Consider the following 23031-nt stretch of genomic DNA (forward strand, 5'->3'; position numbering starts at 1 on the left):
TGGGCAAAGACCTGAGGTCTGAAGCACCTTTGGGGTATGGAGAGAAGTTCGGTGTCACTGGAGTAGGAGGTGTGAAATGAGGTCATGAAAAGCGGAGCTGGAAATTCTGTTGGTGTCAGAAGCTGAAGAATCTTAAATTCCATGCTGTGAACTCTGTGGTGTTTCCTCAGACCGGTTAAGTGGGAAACCAGAATCTTGTTTATTTGCAAAATGTGTCAAACAAACAGAAAAGCACAGAGTCTAATGGCACCTGTGTACCCATCACCCAGATTTAACAGATGTCACAGTTGGATCCTCCTGAGTACCTCCCTCCCTTCACTTAGAACCATATTCCCAAACACCAGGCCTTTTTCGTATGTATCATTTCTAAAATTTATCCATGTTCATACGTACAGAGCTAGAGAACTAGTTTGGAATTTTTCCATTGTTAATTCATCTAATATAGTAAAAGGAATAAAAGCTTGATCCTACAAAATCACAAGTACCCCCTCAGGCTGGTTTGACATGTCTCCATTCGGCTGAAAGTATATCCTGGCTTTCTGGCACGGTTGAAGTTATTATAGGCTTATACCTTGTACTTTGCCCCTTGGAGGATCAGCCATTTTTCTAAGAAGGCTGGGTTCCATTTAGTGAGGAATGGCATTTATAAACTCAAAACTGAATGTCAGCTTGGTTCCCTAGGATTATTAGCGTTTTCTTCTAAAATTACAATGCCTGTGTGTGTGTGTGTGTGTGTGTGTAATGTTTAGCTTTCTAATTCACCTGGAGTTTATTTTTATGGTTATCATGAGATGGGATCTAACACAATTATTTTTCTCGCTGAAAAATTCCAGAAATGTAGCATGTTATCCCAATACCCTTTAATTTATTTTAATTATAATTTAGAAAAAGTTATGATACATGGTAGGACAAATATCTTCTGACTTTTCAGTTTCCCAAATTTTCTTGACTAGCTTCACATGTTTTCTTTAATTGAGCTTTAGAATTCATTTATCAAAGCCTCACAGAGACAGTGGAGAGTCCTCTGGTTGAGGGGGTGATGGTGAGGAGACTTGAAGAATGAGGCTTCAGAGCTTGGGAGATGAGTTATGTTGAGCAAAGTAAGTAAATTGATTAAGCAAGTATGTAAGTATATATTGAGGATAATGGGAGCCAGGTGTCTTAACTATCTGAGGAGGGAATTACAAACATGGAAAGATGGAAGGTTGGAAAGATCCTTGAGGGTTTTGGGTTGGAATTGGAGGTGTCAGGATGAACGTGTGGTTCTTAAACGTATATACAACTGTAGATATAGAAGTACTTATAGGTGTGGGTGTTCGTGTACATGCATAATATTTTCTAGCTAGAAACAGTGACATCCCAATAGCAATGAACAATCCTAGCACTCAGATCCTTTGAATCAAGTGTCCTTGGAGAAATGGCTAGTTCCAGGGGTGGGGGTGGGGAAAGTAAATGATGAGCCTAAAACATCTTGTGCCAGGAAGTAAGGGAATGCTCAAGGAACGGAACATGTCAAAAGGATACAGGGGCCAGTTTGAAGAGGTCTCCACTCGCCAAATGTGGATAGTTTGAGAATCAAATAGATGAATGAATACATGGGTGAGGAGGGAAAGTTCTGCCTGCTAATGATGGATAGAGAATCACCATTTGGCAACCATCCTAGAGGTGGTTGATTCACATGGGAGTCATCAATGAGTGGATGTTTGACGAAGAACAAGATGTTGGCATAATCTCAGGATTCTCCCATGAGATACTCAACCGGTTACAAAGGTAAAGTGGTAGCTTTACAGTGGAGAAGCCTGGCAGAGATGGGCTTGACCAGGTGAATGAGATTGACATCACCACCAGTGGAGGGATGGCTTGCCATCCATCCCTGATGTGATACACTGAAAAGAGCACAGCATCACGTCTCTGATACTACTGCCAAGATAGCGGGACCTGAGCCTGGACATGCAGGTTGAGGACCATGCTACAGAATGAAAGGGCTATGCTCTGTTAAGGACATGGAAGTCAGGAAAACATTGGGGAACTATTTCAGATTGGTGAGACACTGGTGAGACATGACAACTTGTATTCCTGGATGGGATCCTGGGCCAGAAAGGAAAAAGAAACATTGTTGGGACAGTTAACAAAATTTGAATGGACTCCGTGGATTGGATTGGTGGTGTAGTATGAATGTTGATTTCCTGGTGTGGAGGGTTTTATGCTGGTTATGCAGTTGAATGTTCCTTTTTTTGGAAATGTACACTGGACTATTTAGGGGTGATGGGGCTTCATGTCTTCAGCTTACTCTCAAAGAGGTCAGGAAGAAGCTAATTTTTATACAGGCTGTATAATATTTATACAGGCTGTATATAGTCATCCCTCAGTATCTGCAGGGGAGTGGTTCCAGGACCCCCTCAGACACCAAACTCTGTGGATGCTCAAGTCCCTTATATAAAATGGCATAGTATTTGCATATAAACTATGTACATCCTTCCATACATCATCTCTAGATTACTTACAATACCTAATACAATGTAAATGCTACATTACATACACATAGTTATAAACTCAGTGTGAGTACTATATATTATAAATAGTTGCTAGGCAAGCAGCAGATTCAAGCTGTGCTTTTTGTAACTTTCTGGAATTTTTCCCCCCTAATATATTTGATCTGTGGTTGGTTGAATCTACAGATGCAGAGCCCATAGATAACAGAGGGTTGACTGTATAGGTAATGAATATGTATAGGTAGTGGAACAAATGATATGAAATATTAACTAAAAAGTAAAATGATATTATCAGTTGGGGAACCTTGTTGCTTTCCTGTACATGTGAAATTATTTCAAAATAAATTATTTTTTAAGACCCTACTGAGATTTTGACCAGAATGTTATTAGTTTTATAAACTGATCTGTGGAGACTTGACCTCTTTATGATACTGTGTCTTTTCATCTAGATACGTTATGTGTTTCCCTGGTGGGTTGGTTTATTTTGTTTTGTTTTTGAGCTCTTCTTTGGAGTCCTTTGGTAAAGTTTATTTCGACATGTAGCTTTTGCCTACTCCTACTTTGGATTAGTCCTCTGGTATCTTTTAAATTTTGTTGCTGTTATAAAATGAAGCCATTTTTGCCTATAAGTGGCAACACTGATTGCTTTCTGTTATCCTTTTTGCCTGTGAAGGTTTAGAAATTATGTACTCATACAACCTTTAAGTGAGGAAAAAAAATTAATAACATCTCAGAAGCCCTCAGGGTCAACAGTTAGGAAAAAACCCACAGGGAGCCCCAGCTAGCTCCAGAGATACCACCAGCTCTACGCCTTTTCCAAAACTATTGGCCATCCTGCCCACAGTTGAGTTCATCTAGATTGATCTTGTGAATATGAGACAGGCAGCTATCTAATGGGAATGGGATTGAGCCCCTTTGGCCTGTCCAGGAGAAGTTTATGGCGTTTCCATGCAGTTACAGAAACATGTGGTGATAGGATGCTGTGGTCTCTTAGCTATTTGAGATTATGTCTAAAAATAGGGCTGCCCACTCTGGGGTGGAATTCAGCTGTTTTTAGGTCTAATTCTGAAAAATAGCTCAGAGAGCCGGTGTTTTCTGTGTACACACTCACTTGGGCACCACAGTGTATGTGTGGTGTTGGTGCCAGGTTTTCTAGAGCGAGGATTCCTGCCTGACATTGCCCATTTCTCCCCCACCTGCCCCTGGGCTTGTAGGGTCTCCTCTGCCTTCCTTTTTCCCTTCTCAGTCAGGAAAGTGCTTTGCTGTCAGCAGAACAAAGATATTTTTGAGATAGTGGGAGAGGTATATTTTTAAAATAAGGTTAATGAAATTTTAAGTGATTATTTTCTATGCAAGTATTAATGTCTATAGAAATGAAAATGCATCCACAATCCTGCCTCCCTGAATAATAGAAGGGTTTTCACTATTCCGTACTGTTTGGCCCTGGACCAAATGACTTCCAGATAGTTGTAACCATAGCACAGATATGGTTACTTTTCTTCATCTTAGTATGTAAAACAGGCATTTCCTATGGTGCTAGAATCTTCACAGTTGTTTTCAATGAATATGTACTATTTCATTGAGTGAAAATACCATAATGTGTTTAATCATTTTCAAATGCTAAAAAGTTAGATTCTTGCCCATCTTTTCTGCTTATAGGTATCACTGGAGTGAATACGTTGGTACCGTGGTTTTTGCTTGGTTGTTTTGAGATTTCCTTAGGATAGAAATCTAGTAAATATTGATAGAATTACTGGGTCAAAAGATGTTAATATTTTTATTACCAAATAGCTTTTCCAAAGGGTTGTAATAATTTATGCTGCTTTTGCTATTGTTTGTACCAGCTTCACCCCAACCTCACCAGGTGTCATATCATCTCTGCTTTTTTTCTTTTTTTAATTTAATAGCTATGAATTTGTGCTCCCACTTTTTGCCAGCAATGTATTTGATCGTGGTTGAAGGTGGATGTGTTTTATAGCTTGCATGGTTAATACAAAACAGATTTTGACCCTCAGAGCAAACTTCTTACATCTGTAGCACTCCGGTGGGTGTCTTTTCCTCTAGACGACAGACTTGCGAATTCTGAGTTGGTTCCTTAAGCTGCTTTCTGGGCTCCCAAGCCAGGGACAGGCCAGCACCATCAGCACATTATCTTACTCTTAAGGCCTAATTGTACTGAGACACCTGTCAGCCACCAAGAAAGGTCTAAGCTCTGTTCATCTGCAAATATGATATAGAATATGAAATATCAAATCAAAACCTTGAGCAAATCTTTTTGCCTGATCTACTTAGGAAGATTCCATGTTTGCACATACATAGAGCAAACAACATAGAACTACCCAGGTATAGAAAGTCAACTCAACTCTGGAAAATTTCAAGATTTCCTTCTAAAATAACTCCCAATCTGTCAAAGTCTTGCTGCTGTTTCATGGAAGGCTTCTGTCAGAAGTACAGGTTGGGTTCTGGGGTGGGCATTCCATATCCCACCTGTCTGTTTACTATGAATGTTTTGCTTGTTTAACTTCTCTGAGCCTCCACTTTACAGAAAGGAGCACTAATACTTGTTAGAGCATGGTGAGGATTAAATACATTAATATTTATGTAAAGTGCCTGGTACAGTGTGTGGCTTGTGTTAGAGATGCAGGAAATAGGTGATAGCTACAGTTATTGTCTAAGTGTTAGGATTTTTTTTTTTTTTTTTTTTTTTCTGGCTGTGCTGCTAGGCATGTGGGATCTTTGTTCCCTGACCAGGGATCAAACCTGTGCCCCCTGCAGTGGAAGCGTGGAGTCTTAACCACTGGACCGCCAGGGAAGACCCAAAGTGTTAGGAATATTTAAAACCTGGATTTAAGTGCTCCTTGCTCAATTTGTGGTACAGTGAAAGAAGAGAAAGTGGGTTTTAGAACCAAAAGAATTTGAGTTATAGGATATCAGCTTCAGTTTATCCTAGAAGAGTGACTTTTGGCAAATTACATAATTTATCTGGTTTTTTTTTTCCCACCTATAAGTTGAAATATATGTAAAACTACCCAGTGCCTGACACACAGAATAAATGGTAGCTATTATCATCAATAGTGCATACCTTTAGATAGTGGTTAAAGGCAAATGCACTTCACTAAGTTTGTTTTTACTAACAGAGAAAAGCTAACAAATGACCTGCTTCAAGGAAGACTTGTGGAAAAGGTCACATTTCAGGAGCTCTTAAGGTTCTGGGAACCATATGACCTGACTCAGTAGGAAGGAATTTGTGGACCTAGGGATGTTTCAGAGATGGCTTCAAGGTGAGGGCAGGACGATGGCCCAGAGCGGATGGAGCAGGTTTGATTGAGAGGGTGGAGATGAGCAGAAATTGGGTTGGGAAGATGCCAGAGGGCTTCAAGGCATGTGGGGAGGCAATGCTGTCAAAACAGCAGGTGAAGAAAAGCTGTTCCAGGTGATTGGTTCTGGGAAAGAGACCTTTAGAGATGTTATTCTAGTCCAAGAAAGATGAGAATGGCAGTGACAAGGCTGGAGAGGTAAAGGGCAAATCCAAGAGGTGGAAAAGTCACAGGATTAGGTAACACCATAAATACAAAGAGTTCAAGGAAGAGATGAGTTTGAGGTTGTTCTCAAGCATCTTGCCTAGGGATGTCTAAGAGGTGATCGTGGTTCTCCTTGGGGATAGGAAGTTGGGTCAATTGAGGAAAGAACATTTTTGTCCTTGAGAATGAGTTGGTGACTGCCTAAAAATGTATTTTGTCATCTTTATGGAAATTAATCCAGCCACAAGTGACACTGCCTAGAGTCTTTACATGCAAAAGTGACTGTTCTGTCTCCCCACCACCACCAAAAGAGGGCTGGAGGCCTTGTCATTAAAACCATTACCATATGGTTAGTAAGTCCTGCATACCTGACCCACCCCATCCCTGGCGGTCAGAGTCCCAACCAATTTTGAATCCTGGGCATTTCTTTCCTCCTTGCAGCTTGGCTGTGCATTTTGTCTGACATTTATAGGTGTTTTGTTATGGGAGGATTTTTAGACCCTCTGGTATGTTGCATGAAATAGAAGTCTCTCCCTTCCCAAGTGATAATATTCTACTCTGAAATCCTAGGAATGAGAGAAGAACGATATTAGTCAGGGTCCTGGTGGGAAACAGATGGCACACTCAAACTGGGTAATTTAAGGAGCATTTAATTGTTTCATTCAGGCAAAAGGAAGCTTTCTATTCCAGGTATGAAGAGTTTTGATAGAGGAATTAAGGATTTACCCAACCATTGGAAGAACTGGGATTGGGAAGGTCAGGGAAGCTGCTACCGATCATCTCACACTGAAACACCACAGTGAGTGGTTCTTGTGAGCTCATGGGGAAGCCGCTTAGGAATCCACGTCTGCTGCAGCCACCTCCGGGAGTATTACCGTCTCCTTTTCTTCTGCCTTTCAAATCTTTCTTGTGCTCCTCTTTGTAAACTCTAACCCAGATTATGCTGGAAAAAGGGTTCTGAAAAGGTAGCTCCCAGGTTCTGGTCTGCAGAGGAGAACTTAGAAAGAGGGTGGTCACAATGCTGCTGAGTTGTCCACAGTGCAGAACTGGGACTATTTACAAAGGGCGAGCAGGGACTGGGGACACCAGTGGAGAAAGTGGAGTCTCCTGGGCTAGCAGTAGCAGGAGGTGTTAGTATCCCTGGGCCTGGAAGGCAAGAGGAGGAAGCCATTCCTCGAGCCTGGAGACGGTGGCTGCTGAGGTTGCCCACCCGGGGCTTGGCCATTGGTGGGTCATCTCAGCCAGTCTCAGCCACTGCAGGGTGGGAGCCAGGAGGGTAAATTCCTCCTCCTCACCCTCCTCCTGCCTCTTCCAGGCAACTGGACCAGAAGCCAGAGGGGCAGTGGAGCCTCTTGACGGTCCCTATGGTGCCCCCTCCCAGAGACAGTAGGATGGAGGTGGGTGAGGAGTAAGGTTGGAGGGAAAGCAGAATAATCCACCAGACAAGGGCCATAACTACAAGTATTTGTGTTGTTAACATCTTGAAGATTAAAGCATTTTTTCAAGGTAAGGGAGGACAATAAGCAGAAAATCAAAGGTTAAACCTGAATAAAAGAGGAGGCAGGTACTGGAAAAGATCTCTCAAGGAAACTGTCTTGAAGACAGTTTGGAAAACTTCGTGGAGAAGAGAATGGTTTGGGGAGTGGGATGATATCGGACACGAGGAGGAAGAAGGACAAAGAAGGCTAATGTTGGTTTTCTACAAGATGGCAAGGTCGTTGGCCCTGGGGTAGGGTGGAGAGTGCGGCTGCAGGGGGAAGCAGTGCTTGTAGTGAGGTCAGTGTGGACTCTGGATCATGAACCATGGAACACATAAGGCACTACGTTCTGGACTTCACCAGTGCGCCTCCATAGCCCTCCCGAAACCATTCAGAAGTTTAGGAAAATGGGAGAGAACCAGGAAGGGGAGAGTTGGGGAGGGAGGCGAGTTGGTAAACCTTTTTCATATTAGGTATAGAAATTCCTTATGGGTGACTTTGCTTCCTTTTAGAGTGTCATATTTTCTTTACTGCATCTGTACTCATTCAAACGAGGAAATTCAGGCATTTGCCACTATTAATCATGAAACTATAAAACTGATTACACTGATGCTCTACTTTTCTTAAATGATGGGACAGTATTGGAATTATCTATTAGTAGCTTATTTTATACACTGCTGCTAAAATTAGTACTTTGGGTTTACATTTTCAATTGCTGGTATACTTGGTTTTCCTAATTGCTTTACTTGGAAATACTAAAAAATGAACTTGCGCCCACTTTCTGGTGATCAGATACTTCATGTGTACCGAGAGTGTTTAACTTGACTAATACCCTGCAGGAGATACCTGGCTGTGGTTTTTTTTTTTCTCTAGTCTTTTTTCATCTAGTCCATAAACCAGAACAATAACAATAGGGAAGAGGATGACATCATACAGGACAGGAAACCTCTGAGAAGGGCTGAGAGCACACCTCCGAAGGAACTGTACCTAAATCTGTCTCCCACTCTGGAGATGGGATTCTCTGAGGAGCCAGGCAGCCGGAGGCGGAGGCGGGAAGTGCTGATGTTACAGTGTTCTTTACTTCTTAGCAGCTCTTGCTGAGGAAAAATTTGGAGCAAGTGGCAACATTGTTTATATACTCATTTTTCAGAAGACTGATTTTATTTACAGAAGGATTAATTAAACAACATGTAAGATGTTTATTTATGGAGAGATGATCTCTCAAGGAAGGTTTTCATTAAACTGCCAGATTTAGTAGCTGCCTTTTATCATGTAGAGAAAGCCATTGGCATTAAGAGCTAGGGTAGGACACCACAAAGAGGAAAAATACCTGTGTGGACAGAATTGGTCCTGACAGTCTTAGTTCCTAAGGTGCTTACGAACTTACCCTAAGTGGCTTAGTGGGGAGGTCCTTGTGAGAGGGGAATAGAGAAGCACATAACTTCAAAGTATTGTTGGTGGGGTCATCCACTTTCAAGGCTGACCTCTGACAGGATAAGTGGCAGTTGTCACTGACTCATATTAGATCCTCTGGGTACTATAGTGTTAAGAACGTGGCCTGAAGGTGCAGACTGCCAGGCCAGCCTTGTGAACTCTGTGCTTCAGTTTCCTCATCTGGAAGATGAGGATGCTGATTTTGTGAGGATTCAGTGAGTCAGTGCTTGTAAAGTGCTGGTACAGTATCAAGCACTACAGTAAGCACTCCAATAGGAGTTATCTGTTGCCCAGCAGATGCAGTGGAACACAGAAGATAGCTGTCTGTTGCAAAGGCATTTTGAAGAGGATGAGAAGAGGTTTCCTTTAGATTCTGAGATTATTTGTACTTGAATGTTTAAAGGTGACTTTGGGTCATGTGATTATATAATCAAACTTAGTATCCAAGTAGTAGACTCTTGTCTAGCTATTTAGACTTAAGATACTTCAGGAAGAAGTAGGTCAAGCTTTCAGAGTTTAGAGTTGCTGACCATCTTCAGCTGTGGTCCATGTTTAATTTCTGCAGTCTCCTCACAGCTCTCATATGGACTTAAGTGGGGGTTTTTCCCTCTGGAACTGGATAATTTTACAGGTAGGATCTCAGGCATCATCTAGCTCTGCTTTCAGATCAGTCATATTCTATTTTCTCTTCCTGCTCTTCTCTCATCTCACTGCCACACCACCACCTCTGAGTATGGAAGTTCTCGCCTGGTTCTCTGAAGCTTACTTCTTGTGCATTTACTGGTTTATAGAATGCCTGCTGTGTGCTCCTTACTGTTTTAATGACAGGAGGATTACAGCAAGGCACCAAGTCTCTGCCCTTGGAAGTTTACATTCTAGTGGGGGCTGGGGACAGATAGTATAGAAGTAGCGCATATGTACCTGTTGGGAATAAATACAAGGAAACAAGGCAGGGGAATCAGGAAGGCCCAGGTGAGGGTGTGGAGTTAGCTGTTTTTTTAATAGGATGGCCAGGGGAAAGCCAAACTGGTTCCTGGAAGGAAGTAAAGGGGCAAGCCGTGTGCCTCTGGAGGAGGAGCATCGCCAGCAAGAGCAAAGTTCCTGTGTAGAAATGCTGGTGGCCCGGCCCAGAGGCAAGGAGACAACAGAACTAGGGCAGAGAGTGGCAGAGGAGGACGTCAGAGAAGTTAGGAGGTGGAGGGTGGGCCTCCCAGACCAGCTTCACTTGGGATGAAATGGGGAGCCACTGCAGGGCTTGGAGATACGGAATCCAGCTTACCAACTCACCTTTTAAAAGAATCACTGACTTTCCTGCCCGCAACTTCTTTTTCAGCTCCCCTGAGAGAGAATTAAGAAAGTAGATTCATAAGCCATTGTAGGAAAACTTTGTCTTAACTTACCCTAGCCCATGTGTGTTTTGTAATTTCTTTTTTGAATAATTGATTCTAAAGTCATTTGGAGCAGTTTGACCTTGTCTTATTCATCTCTGACTCTGAGGAGACAGGCCCAGGCAAAAGGTGTAAAATAGAGAGCTAGTGGAAACCTGCGGTACAGCACAGGGGGCTCAGCCCGGTGCTCTGTGACGACCTAGATGGGTGGGATGGGGGGGTTGGGGTGGGAGGGAAGACCTAGAGGTAGGGGATATATGTATACATATAGCTGATTCACTTCACTGTACAGCAGAAAATAACACAACATTGTAAAGCAATTATACTCCAATTAAAAAAACAGCTCTTGATTAATTGTTTAAGAGGAGTATTATATTACGTGAGAATTACATTAGCAAATGTAATGCAAAGTGTTGACCCAATCAGATGACTTTGGAAAGAGTCTAGGTCCTAGGCTTGGTGAATTCTAATTTTCCTCTATATCTTTTGCTGTTCTCCTGTGTGACTGAATTCTCTCTTTCATAGGAATGGCCAATAATAACTTTGTGAATACTAGATTGGCAAGTCAAAAACTACATGGGGGTCAGAGATGCTAAAACTTCTTGCAAACCTCCGGAAAGAATCTGGACAAATAATCACTGCTACTTTGGCTTATGATGCCTAGCCCTTTGAACCTGGGAGTTGAGGATGGGGGCGGGTGGTGGGGCTTGGACATACTTATGTGTCAAGAAGAGGTTAACCCCTAAGATTGTATAGCTGACTGAAGCAATAAGGAATCCATGCAGTGTTAAGAGTTGAGTGTCCCGGGGTCACCCACCATCACAGGTTGTTGGTAATTATAGTAAACCTGCAGTCACATGCATTAGGATATAAGGAGCTGACTTCTGTTCTCAGGCCAGTTCTATTTCTCAGAGTCGGGGAGGGGAGTAACTGCCTCATCATTTTTTTTTTTTTTTTACATCTTTATTGGGGTATAATTGCTTTACAATGGTGTGTTAGTTTCTGCTTTATAACAAAGTGAATCAGTCATACATAAACATATGTTCCCATATGTCTTCCCTGTTGCGTCTCCCTCCCTCCCATGCCTCATCATTAAGTGAGACTCTCAGTTCAATAATCAGTCTAATAATACATGAAACAAACTATATGAAAGTGTTTTTTTCTCACCCCTCCCCCACCATAACTGGAAGACTTTTTAAAAATTGTTGGATTTTTTATTGATAATAATAATATAGCCCCATATTTTGGGGGCTCATTTATCTAATAGTGAGGTTTTTACTGTATTGAATTTGTATTTACCCAGAATGTTTCTTTTCATACTATCGTAGACTTCTGCCTCACTCTTATGGATGTTTCTTTGCTTATTTGCAGCTTCAGAAATGGATAGGATAAGAAATAAAGGAGATGAAATTCAAACCAGTTAATTTCATCTGGGCATCTGAATTTTCACGTCCCCTCCATCTCTAAACTTGATTTTATTTGTACTGAGGAGATGCATGTCTAATACTCGTTTTTTTTTTCTTCCATTTCCAGGAGGGCTGTTGGCCTGCTGCAGTGCTGCTGAACAGTATGCAGTCCTTCCGGGAGCAAAGCAGTTACCACGGAAACCAGCAGAGCTACCCACAGGAGGTACACGGCTCATCCCGGATAGAAGAGTTCAGCCCTCGCCAGGCCCAGATGTTCCAGAATTTTGGGGGTGCAGGTGGCAGTAGTGGTGGCAGTGGCAGCAGCAGTGGTGGTGGACGACGAGGAACAGCGGCTGCTGCTGCAGCAGCGGCAATGGCTAGCGAAACCTCCGGCCATCAGGGCTACCAGGGTTTCAGGAAAGAGGCTGGAGACTTTTACTACATGGCAGGCAGCAAAGACCCCGTGGCAGCCGGAACCCCGCAGCCTGCTCAGCGAAGGCCTTCTGGGCCTGTGCAGAGCTATGGACCCCCCCAGGGGAGCAGCTTTGGCAATCAGTATGGGAGTGAGGGTCATGTGGGCCAGTTTCAAGCACAGCACTCTGCCCTTGGTGGCGTGTCTCATTATCAGCAGGATTACACGGGACCTTTCTCTCCAGGGAGCGCTCAGTACCAGCAGCAGCCTTCCAGCCAACAGCAGCAGCAAGTGCAGCAGTTGAGACAGCAGCTTTACCAGTCCCATCAGCCTCTGCCGCAGGCCACTGGCCAGCCAGCGTCCGGCTCATCCCACATGCAGCCGATGCAGCGGCCCTCAACTCTGCCAGCCTCTGCCACTGGTTACCAGTTAAGAGTGGGTCAGTTTGGCCAACACTACCAGTCTTCTGCCACGACCTCCTCCTCCTTCCCTTCACCACAACGCTTCAGCCAGTCTGGACAGAGCTATGACGGCAGTTACAGTGTGAATGCTGGATCCCAGTACGAAGGACATAATGTGGGTTCTAATGCACAGGCTTACGGAACACAATCGAATTACAGCTATCAGCCTCAATCTATGAAGAATTTTGAACAGACGAAGATTCCACAAGGGACCCAGCAGGGGCAGCAGCAGCAGCAGCAGCAGCAGCAGCAGCAGCAGCAGCAGCAGCATCCGCAGCATGTGATGCAGTATACCAACACTGCCACCAAGCTGCCGCTGCAAAGCCAGGTGGGGCAGTACAGCCAGCCCGAGGTTCCTGTGAGGTCCCCCATGCAGTTTCACCAGAACTTCAGCCCCATTTCTAACCCTTCCCCGGCTGCCTCTGTGGTTCAGTCTCCAAGCTGTAGCTCTACCCCATCTCCTCTTATGCAGAGTGGGGAGAATCTCCAGTGTGGGCAAGGCAATGTGCCGATGGGTTCCAGAAACAGAATTCTACAGTTAATGCCTCAACTCAGCCCAACCCCATCAATGATGCCCAGTCCTAATTCTCATGCTGCAGGCTTCAAAGGGTTTGGACTAGAAGGGGTGCCAGAAAAGCGGCTGACAGATCCTGGGTTGAGTAGTTTGAGTGCCCTGAGTACGCAAGTGGCCAACCTTCCTAATACTGTTCAACACATGCTACTTTCCGATGCACTGACACCTCAGAAGAAGACCTCCAAGAGGCCTTCTTCATCTTCTAAGAAAGCAGACAGCTGCACAAACTCCGAAGGCTCCTCACAGGCTGAAGAACAACTGAAGTCCCCTATGGCAGAGTCGCTGGATGGAGGCTGCTCCAGCAGTTCCGAGGATCAAGGTGAGAGGGTGAGGCAGCTAAGTGGCCAGAGCACCAGTTCTGACACCACCTACAAGGGTGGAGCCTCAGAGAAAGCAGGCTCCTCACCAGCACAAGTCACTCAGAATGAAGCCCCCAGACTCAGTGCCAGTCCTGTAGCCAGAGAAGAGACCGCCTCACCAGGTGCTAAGGACATGCCATTGTCATCCGAGGGCAACCCAAAAGTCAGTGAGAAGACAGTTGGGGTGATTGTCTCCCGGGAAGCTATGACAAGTCGGGTAGAAAAACCTGGTGGGCAAGAAAAAGGCTCCCAAGAGGATGATCCTGCAGCCACTCAGAGGCCACCCAGCACTGGCGGGGGAAAGGAAACCAGTCATGCGTCACTTCCACAGCCAGAGCCTCCGGGAGGAGGAAATAAAGGAAACAAAAATGGAGATAATAACTCCAACCACAATGGAGAAGGAAACGGCCAGAGCGGGCACTCCACAGGGGGCTCTGGTTTTATAGGCAGAACTGAGCCTAGCAAATCTCCTGGAAGCTTGCGCTATAGTTACAAGGATAGCTTTGGGCCAGCCGTGCCAAGAAATGTCAGTGGCTTTCCTCAATTTCCTACAGGACAAGATAAGGGGGACTTCACTGGCCATGGGGAGCGAAAGGGTAGGAATGAAAAGTTCCCTAGCCTCCTGCAGGAAGTGCTTCAGGGTTACCACCACCACCCTGACAGGAGATATTCTAGGAGTACTCAGGAGCACCAGGGCATGGCTGGTGGCCTAGAAGGAGCCACAAGGCCTAATGTGTTAGTTAGTCAAACGAATGAATTAGCTAGCAGGGGCCTTTTGAACAAAAGCATTGGTTCCCTATTAGAAAATCCCCACTGGGGCCCCTGGGAAAGGAAATCAAGTGGCTCGGCTCCTGAAATGAAACAGATCAATTTGGCTGACTATCCAATTCCCAGAAAGTTTGAAATAGAGCCTCAGTCATCAGCCCATGAGCCCGGGGGTTCCCTTTCTGAAAGAAGATCAGTGATCTGTGATATTTCTCCACTAAGACAGATTGTCAGAGACCCGGGGGCTCACTCACTGGGACACATGGGTGCCGACACCAGACTTGGGAGGAATGAACGTCTCAATCCAAGTTTAAGTCAGTCGGTCATTCTTCCAGGTGGGTTGGTGTCCATGGAAACAAAGCTGAAATCGCAGAGTGGGCAGATAAAAGAGGAAGACTTTGAACAATCCAAGCCCCAAGCTAGTTTCAACAACAAGAAATCTGGAGACCACTGCCACCCTGCTAGCATCAAGCATGAGTCTTACCGAGGCAACGCCAGCCCTGGAGCAGCTACCCATGATTCCATCTCAGACTATGGCCCACAGGACGGCAGACCCACGCCAATGCGGCGAGTCCCTGGCCGAGTTGGTGGTCGGGAGGGCATGAGGGGTCGTTCCCCTTCTCAGTATCATGACTTTTCAGAAAAATTGAAGATGTCCCCTGGGAGGAGCAGAGGCCCAGGGGGAGACCCTCATCACATAAACCCACATATGACCTTTTCAGAGAGGGCCAACAGGAGTTCTTTGCACACTCCCTTTTCTCCCAACTCAGAAAGCCTGGCCTCTGCTTATCACACAAACACTCGCGCTCATGCTTATGGGGACCCCAATGCAGGTTTGAATTCTCAGCTCCATTACAAGAGACAGATGTACCAACAGCAACAAGAGGAATATAAGGACTGGAGCAGCAGTTCTGCTCAGGGAGTGATCGCTGCGGCTCAGCACAGGCAGGAAGGACCCCGCAAGAGTCCAAGGCAGCAGCAGTTTCTTGACCGAGTACGGAGCCCCCTGAAGAATGACAAAGATGGCATGATGTATGGCCCACCGATGGGGACTTACCATGACCCCAGCGGTCAGGATGGTGGGCGCTGCCTCATGTCTAGTGATGGTCTTTCTAACAAAGGCATCGAATTGAAGCACGGCTCCCAGAAGTTACAACAAGAATCTTGTTGGGATCTTTCTCGGCAAACTTCTCCAGCCAAAAGCAGCGGTCCTCCAGGAATGTCCAGTCAGAAAAGGTATGGACCACCCCATGAGACCGACGGACATGGGCTAGCTGAGTCTACACAGTCATCCAAACCTAGTAATGTTATGCTAAGGCTTCCAGGTCAAGAGGATCATTCTTCTCAAAACCCCTTAATCATGAGGAGGCGTGTCCGTTCTTTTATCTCTCCCATTCCCAGTAAGAGACAGTCACAAGATGTGAAGAACAGTAACGCTGAAGATAAAGGGCGCCTCCTTCACCCATCAAAAGAAGGTGCTGATAAAGCCTTCAATTCCTATGCCCATCTTTCTCACAGCCAGGAGATCAAGTCCATCCCTAAGAGAGAATCCTCCAAGGACCTTCCAAGTCCAGATGGTAGAAACTGCCCTGCTGTTACCCTCACAAGTCCTGCTAAGACCAAAATACTGCCCCCACGGAAAGGACGGGGGTTGAAATTGGAAGCTATCGTTCAGAAGATCACATCCCCAAACATTAGGAGGAGTGCATCCTCGAACAGTGCGGAGGCTGGGGGAGACACGGTTACTCTGGATGACATCCTGTCTTTGAAGAGCGGCCCTCCCGAAGGCGGGAGTGGTGCTGTTCAGGATGCCGAGATGGAGAAAAGAAAAGGTGAGGTGGTGTCTGACCTAGTCTGTCCAACAAACCAGGAGTTGAGCGTAGAAAAGCCTCTTGCACGATCTTCGGAGGAGTGGCGTGGCAGTGGGGATGACAAAGTGAAGACCGAGACACACCCAGACACGGCCACTGCTGGAAAGGAACCCCCTGGTGCCATGACATCCGCAACCTCACAGAAGCCTGGGAGTAACCAAGGGAGACCAGATGGTTCCCTGGGCGGGACAGCACCTTTAATCTTTCCTGACTCAAAGAATGTACCTCCAGCGGGCTCATTGGCTCCTGAGGCAAACCCCAAGGCTGAAGAGAAAGAGAACGATACAGTGACCATTTCCCCCAAACAGGAGGGTTTCCCCCCAAAGGGTTATTTCCCATCAGGAAAGAAGAAGGGGAGACCCATTGGTAGTGTGAATAAGCAAAAGAAACAACAGCAGCCACCACCTCCACCCCCTCAGCCCCCCCAGATACCAGAAGGTTCTGCAGATGGAGAGCCAAAGCCAAAAAAGCAGAGGCAAAGGAGGGAGAGAAGGAAGCCTGGGGCGCAGCCAAGGAAGCGGAAAACCAAACAAGCAGTTCCCATCGTAGAGCCCCAAGAACCTGAGATCAAGCTGAAGTATGCCACTCAGCCACTGGATAAAACTGATGCCAAGAACAAGTCTTTTTTCCCTTATATCCATGTAGTAAACAAGTGTGAACTTGGAGCCGTTTGTACAATCATTAATGCTGAGGAAGAAGAACAGACCAAATTGGTGAGGGGTCGGAAGGGTCAGAGGTCCCTGACCCCTCCACCCAGCAGCACTGAAAGCAAGGTGCTCCCAGCTTCATCCTTTATGCTGCAGGGACCTGTCGTGACAGAGTCTTCTGTTATGGGGCACCTGGTGTGCTGTCTGTGTGGCAAGTGGGCCAGTTACCGCAACATGGGCGACCTCTTTGGACCCTTTTATCCCCAAGATTATGCAGCCACTCTCCCCAAGAATCCGCCTCCTAAGAGGGCCACGGAAATGCAGAGCAAAGTTAAGGTACGGCACAAAAGCGCTTCAAATGGCTCCAAGACGGACACTGAGGAGGAGGAAGAGCAGCAGCAGCAGAAGGAGCAGAGGAGCCTGGCCGCCCACCCCAGGTTTAAGCGGCGACACCGCTCGGAAGACTGTGGCGGAGGCCCCCGGTCCCTGTCCAGGGGGCTCCCTTGTAAAAAAGCAACCACCGAGGGCAGCAGCGAAAAGACTGTTTTGGACTCAAAGCCCTCCGTGCCCACCACTTCAGAAGGTGGCCCCGAGTTGGAGTTACAAATCCCTGAACTACCTCTTGACAGCAATGAATTTTGGGTCCATGAGGGTTGTATTCTCTGGGCCAATGGAATCTACCTGGTCTGCGGCAGGCTCTATGGCCTGCAGGAAGCGCTGGAAATAGCCAGAGAGATGGTGAGTACGAGAAATCGCTTACCAGTTGCTCTTTTTGTTACTTCTTTTTGATTCCTTTTCTTCCACCTTCACTTGTTTCAGCCGTATTTTTTATTCTTTCACATCACATGATGATTCCTCCAAATTAAAGCCCCTAAGCTCATGTACAACACAGGGAATTATAGCCAGTGCTTTATAATAACCATAAATGGAGTATAACATTTAAAAATTGTGAATCACTATGTTGTACACCTGTAACTTACACAATATGGTACATCAACTATACTTCAATTAAAAAATAATAATAAAGCTCCTAGACCCAAATAACAGACAGAAAATTAAGTAATTTGGACATTTGTTTCACTTTTTACTTTTATCAGCAATATGTGTTCACAGGTTCCAGGGCCATGCTAGTGTCCTCCAGCTCATTAAAACAAACATCCCTGTTTCACCCGTTCTCAAACCTGATTCCTCTGCCAGTTTCCTGTGTTTCTAAACGATAAGTTTTTACTGCTACTTGTGTTATCTATGGATCTTTTTCCCCATTTTTCAACATCTGACTCTGTAATACTTACGAAATATATACTGTGGATATAACTTCTTTCTTTTAAAACTTTTCACTTCTCTAGAATTATTAATTCATGTTTTTATTTGCTTTTTATTTTCTTGGACCACATCTTTCCAATCCAAACGGCTCCTTCCAAGGGGGTTTTTGTTCTTCAGGTCTTTTTTTTTTTTTTTTTTAATTGGGGTATGGTTGTTTTACAATGTTGTGTTAGTTTCTGCTGTACAGCGAAGTGAAGTAGAGTTCCCTGTGCTATACAGCAGGTTCTCATTAGTTATCTACTTTATACATATTAGTGTATATGTGTCAGTTCTCTCATAACTTTTCCTGGGGCGTTCATCATCACAGTCATCATCATTTACTTCTTCCCTCTGTGGAATGCTGTTACCTTACCCATGTCTTTACCTTACTTAGTCTGGGTCCTCATTTAATGAAGTGCATCATCCTTTAGTATTTTCCCGAGAAAAAGGATGCTTGGGAGGTAAATACATTGAGATCTTATGTATCTGGACGTCTTTATCCCATCCTCACGTTTGATGGAGGGTTGGTTGGGTATAGAATCTAGTTGCCTCTCACGATCTTGGAGTCATGCTTCCTGACCTGTCCTCTGCCTCCTAGTGTTGCAGTCGACAGTACTGGAACCACTCTGATATTCAGGCCCTAATATGTGTGTTGAGTCTTTCTCCTCTGGAAGTTTAAGGATCTTCTCATTTCCCTAGAGTTCTGAAATCTCAAATGATAGGCCTTGAGGTTGGCCTTTTCTTGCCATCTGTAACTCATGGCTGTTAGATCAGGAAGTTTATGTGTTACTTCTTTGATAATTTCCTTCCCTCTGTTTTCTCTATTCTCTCCTTCTGGAATTCCCATTAATTAGGAATTGTACCTCCTGGATTGATCTTCTGGCTTTGTCTTTTCTTTCCTATTCTGTGTTCTTTCTCTCTTTTTGTTCTGATTTCTCCATGCTTTCTACAACTTTATCATCTAATCAACCTTTTATTTATTTATTTTCATTTCTGATATTTTCAACAACTTTCTCTTCTCTGAGTATCCCTCTGTGGGGACAGTTACATGGTTAAACTGGGTTGAGTAAGGGACCTAACTCCTCATACAGGCTTTGAGCTAATCTTCTGGTTTCCAGCCCCACCTTGTACCCCCCACTTTCTGAGACACCTGTGCTTCCCAGGCTCTGTGCCACAAGGTGGCTGGCTTTCTAGCGGCTCCTCCCCTGCACTCTCCCCTCTTCTTCCCTTCAGTCTGCTGAAGCACTTGCTCTGTTTTATTTCCGGTTTCCAGAATTTGGACATCTCCTGTGTGTTGTTTGTTTCCCCTCCCATTCTTCAGGTCCTCATGAATTTATAAGTTTATCCCTTTATTTTGTGGAAAGGAAACAGGTGTGTAAATGTATGTTCAGTCTGTGATGTTTAATCAGATGAGAGTTTTTTGTATTGATTTGTATTTGAAACTTTCCATGCTTGACAGATGTACAGGTGACTTTCAGTCATACTTAATAAGGGTTTTATCAGCCAGGATCATAGTATTCTTGGACACTTCATACTGTCCTCTCTTTCCCCACTACATCTTCCCCACAAAGCACTGTATTTTATCATTGCATTATCCCCAGAATTTATAACAGTGTCTGATGTAAAGGAAGTGCTTGTAAACTATAGTCAAAAAATGTAATTAATGTGAAATTTACATATATTTTAAATTAGAACATTCTAATTCAGCCACACAAGGAGTTTGCTTTTCCCTCCAAGACATTGTCCCCACCCCCCCACTTCCCCACAGGATCTTTTTTCTCCCTCCTTCCCCCTCTGCACCATCATTGTCACCCCTAAAGCCCCAAGTTTGAAATAGATTTGCTTGTTAGACACAGTGGCTTTTTTTTTTTTTTTTTTTTTTTTTTTAACCACACTGCTTGGCTTGCAGGATCTCAGTTCCCCGACCAGGGATTGAACCCAGGCCACGGCATTGAAAGCCCAGAATCCTAACCACTAGGCCACCAGGGAAGTCCCCCACAGTGGCGTCTTAAAATGCAGAAGTCCTAAAGGGACATAACATTTAAGACTCTAAAGTAAGCACAAAATTCTTTAGTCAGTTCTGAGAGCTCAGTAATCCATTAATCATCATTTTGCCCCAGTTGATGGCCTGCTTGCCAACTTTACTCTGATGGTTACAGTATTTGGTGGGTTGGTTTGTTTTATTTGTTACTTTTTGGTGTGTGTCCCTATCTGCCCATGTTTTCTTTATTTCAACATAGAACATTATTAACATCTCTCAGAGTAATTTTTATGTGTAAAGTTTTGAACATTCTCTAGTAATAACTGGTAACCAGTAATCAGCAGGCTAAATCCTTCTCAGCAAACCACTAGATCCCATGTCTCAATTCAAGTCTAGTTTATAGAAAGTAGAAAGCACCCTATAATGATGCGACCACCCTAAATCACAGCTCCCTCCATCCTCAAAAGGTCCAAACAGCAGGCCTGCCTTTTAAAACTCCTAGTCAGGAATCATGTCTTCAGAAAGTGACAATTTAGTCTTCTACTTGTCAGCTTTGATCCCAAAATAAAATCTGGAATGTTATAATTGGAACAAATACACTGAACATGATAAATCAGTCTCTTTAACCCATCCCTCATAGCTTTCATTGACTAAATGGTTAAAATAACATGAAGCACATTAGGTAGAGAACATTGAAAGTAGTTTTTGATTTTTAAAATATTAATTGCACCCTCAACTGTTTAAGTTGGAAAGTTTCATTTAAAGGGAGAAGGCATAAAAACAGGTATTTTTGTCCCTACACTTCTTCTATATAGTAGAGGCTGTAAACTTAGATCTTGGGGTTCTGTGATGGCACCATCAGGGCTGCAGATTCCACTCTCCTTTAGTAACAGGTTTCAGAACACTTGACCACCTTTTTTTAAAAAATTGAGATGTAATTGACATATAACATTATATTAGTTTCATGACCAATTTTAAATTAAATCTCATACTGCAGCTTTAAGCTTATTTTCTTATATTGTACTCATTCACTATACCAGTGCCCTTTAAGAATATTACCTTTCTCTTCCCTTGATCCCATTCTATTTTTTTTACATCCCTCTTTTAGAAAAGAATGCTAGCTTTGTATATTGAATTTTTTAGTACACTGCACATCTGTTTTATTCTCACAAGCCACTCAGTGAGATAGGAAGAGAGAAGATACCATTCCATTACCCTCAGAATAAAGGATGGCTTGGCTTTTGTGACACATGCTCAGGTAGTATAGCCCAGTGATGTGTTGATTTTTAAAATGGTTTAAAAAGTTATGCTTCTTGGCTCTTGGAGCTGATGTTGTGCTGTGACTGCAAGATCCTTTTCAGTTTTATTTGCCTAGCTTTTATTCTCCTTTTCTTAATGTACTCAAGAACAAATTACACTAACTTGCCTTCTTTTATTTAATTTGATGGATGCTGTTTCAATTTGTCAAGGTCACTTTGAGTCTAGTTTTATCTTGGGTTTTAACAGATGCCTTCGATTTTGGTCTGCTTAATAAGCGTGCTCTCAATCCTGTCGTGTTGAGATAAGGCCACATATATTTGATTAAAGATCCATTTTGGCCTATGTATTTATCAGGTGTTTTGACAAGCACGATATTATAACAGAATAATACAAAGTCTTTGACAAACAATAGCTCCTCTCCCTGTAAGCTTCACACTAATCTAAAAATAGCTGAAATCTAGAACATTCCTGTACAAACGGCCTTCACCGTCTTTACTTTTCTGAGTGTCCTCTTTGGTTTTGTCTAACTATGACCTCTGATTATTTACCTTGATGTAATTATATATGTGAATCCTCTGACATGGATGGTATGACAGAAGTAATTGCCTCTAAATAGACATACAAATAATTTGTTACATAAAAACCTGTTCAATACGTTTAGGAATGGGAAGGCTTTCAGGGATCTGGTGGCCATGGATCTCTGGTGTGTCCCTTGAGACTGCACATCTCAGCTTTGCCGGCCTGTGCTTGTTCCCCTCCCCTCCTCCACTACCTAGGCTGGTGGCACCCCTTCCAAATAGATTGTTTTCAATCTTGAAAAGTATATTAAAGATTATATTTAAAGGTTATTTAAAGTATTTAAAGTTTATTTTTATTACAAGTTTAAATAATGGGCAATAATAATTTGCCTTTATACAGCTAACAGGCTAACATCCTCCTTAATTTACTTTAAACTGTGACAAAAAACATAATTTGACAAGTATAAAAGTACTAATACGTTGATTATGTTGTGAAAGTGTGACTACGTGTTCAAATGTCAAAAACAGGTTAGTTAGTTTCTCCGGTTATTTGTAAAATAAAGGCATTGTCCCATATTCTCACTGAATTCCCATCTATGTGCTCCTTAAGTTAGCAGCCTGGCACGGATGCTGCCGCCAGCCCAGGTCCTGCGGAAGCCTTCCGTAGACTCCTGGTCTCTGCTCTTAGCTCCAGTATCCCTCTTCCCCCCATTGACTCTTTCCTTTCCCTCCCCTCATCCCTGTACCCCCAGCTCATCACCCCTGTATGCTCCTCTACTCTGCCCCTCCCTCTCTCACATTCCCACACTCTCTCTCATTCTCCTCTTCCGTCTTCCTCACACTCCCTCCCTCCCTCCCCAGCCCCCATCACTTGGTCTTTGTCATCACAACGCTCATTTCTGTCACAGCCTGTCCACATTACACATTAAGGCACCGAGGCCTATTCATCTCTCTATTCCCATGACTTTTATCATACAGCAGAAAGTTGTGTAATTATCTTATTTCCTATTTTTCTTAACATTTACCTGTGTGATAGATATCTCTTTTTATAACACTACATGATGACCTTGAGACTGAACCTACAGAGAAAGGGTTAATTTTCTTTCAGAATTTGGTTTTTCTGAATTCTAGGGAATCTCCTGTGAAATTTGAAGCTTAGAAT

The 23031-nt window shown here is 43.9% G+C and overlaps 1 protein-coding gene across 3 annotated transcripts in view; it reads left to right on the forward strand.

Annotated features, from left to right (window-relative positions):
* TCF20 (transcription factor 20) overlaps nucleotides 1-23031 on the forward strand; it is a 97431-nt gene that overhangs the window by 30918 nt on the left and 43482 nt on the right. For all 3 annotated transcript variants that reach the window (XM_060166621.1, XM_060166622.1, XM_060166623.1), the window contains one exon: nucleotides 11847-17546. In XM_060166621.1, coding sequence (XP_060022604.1) covers nucleotides 11883-17546 — 5664 coding nt within the window. In that variant the 5' untranslated portion in view covers nucleotides 11847-11882. Of the gene's footprint in view, nucleotides 1-11846; nucleotides 17547-23031 lie in introns of those variants that run through there.

The sequence above is a fragment of the Lagenorhynchus albirostris genome, chromosome 11 (assembly GCF_949774975.1).
Source record: "Lagenorhynchus albirostris chromosome 11, mLagAlb1.1, whole genome shotgun sequence".
Classification (NCBI taxonomy): Eukaryota; Metazoa; Chordata; class Mammalia; order Artiodactyla; family Delphinidae; genus Lagenorhynchus; species Lagenorhynchus albirostris.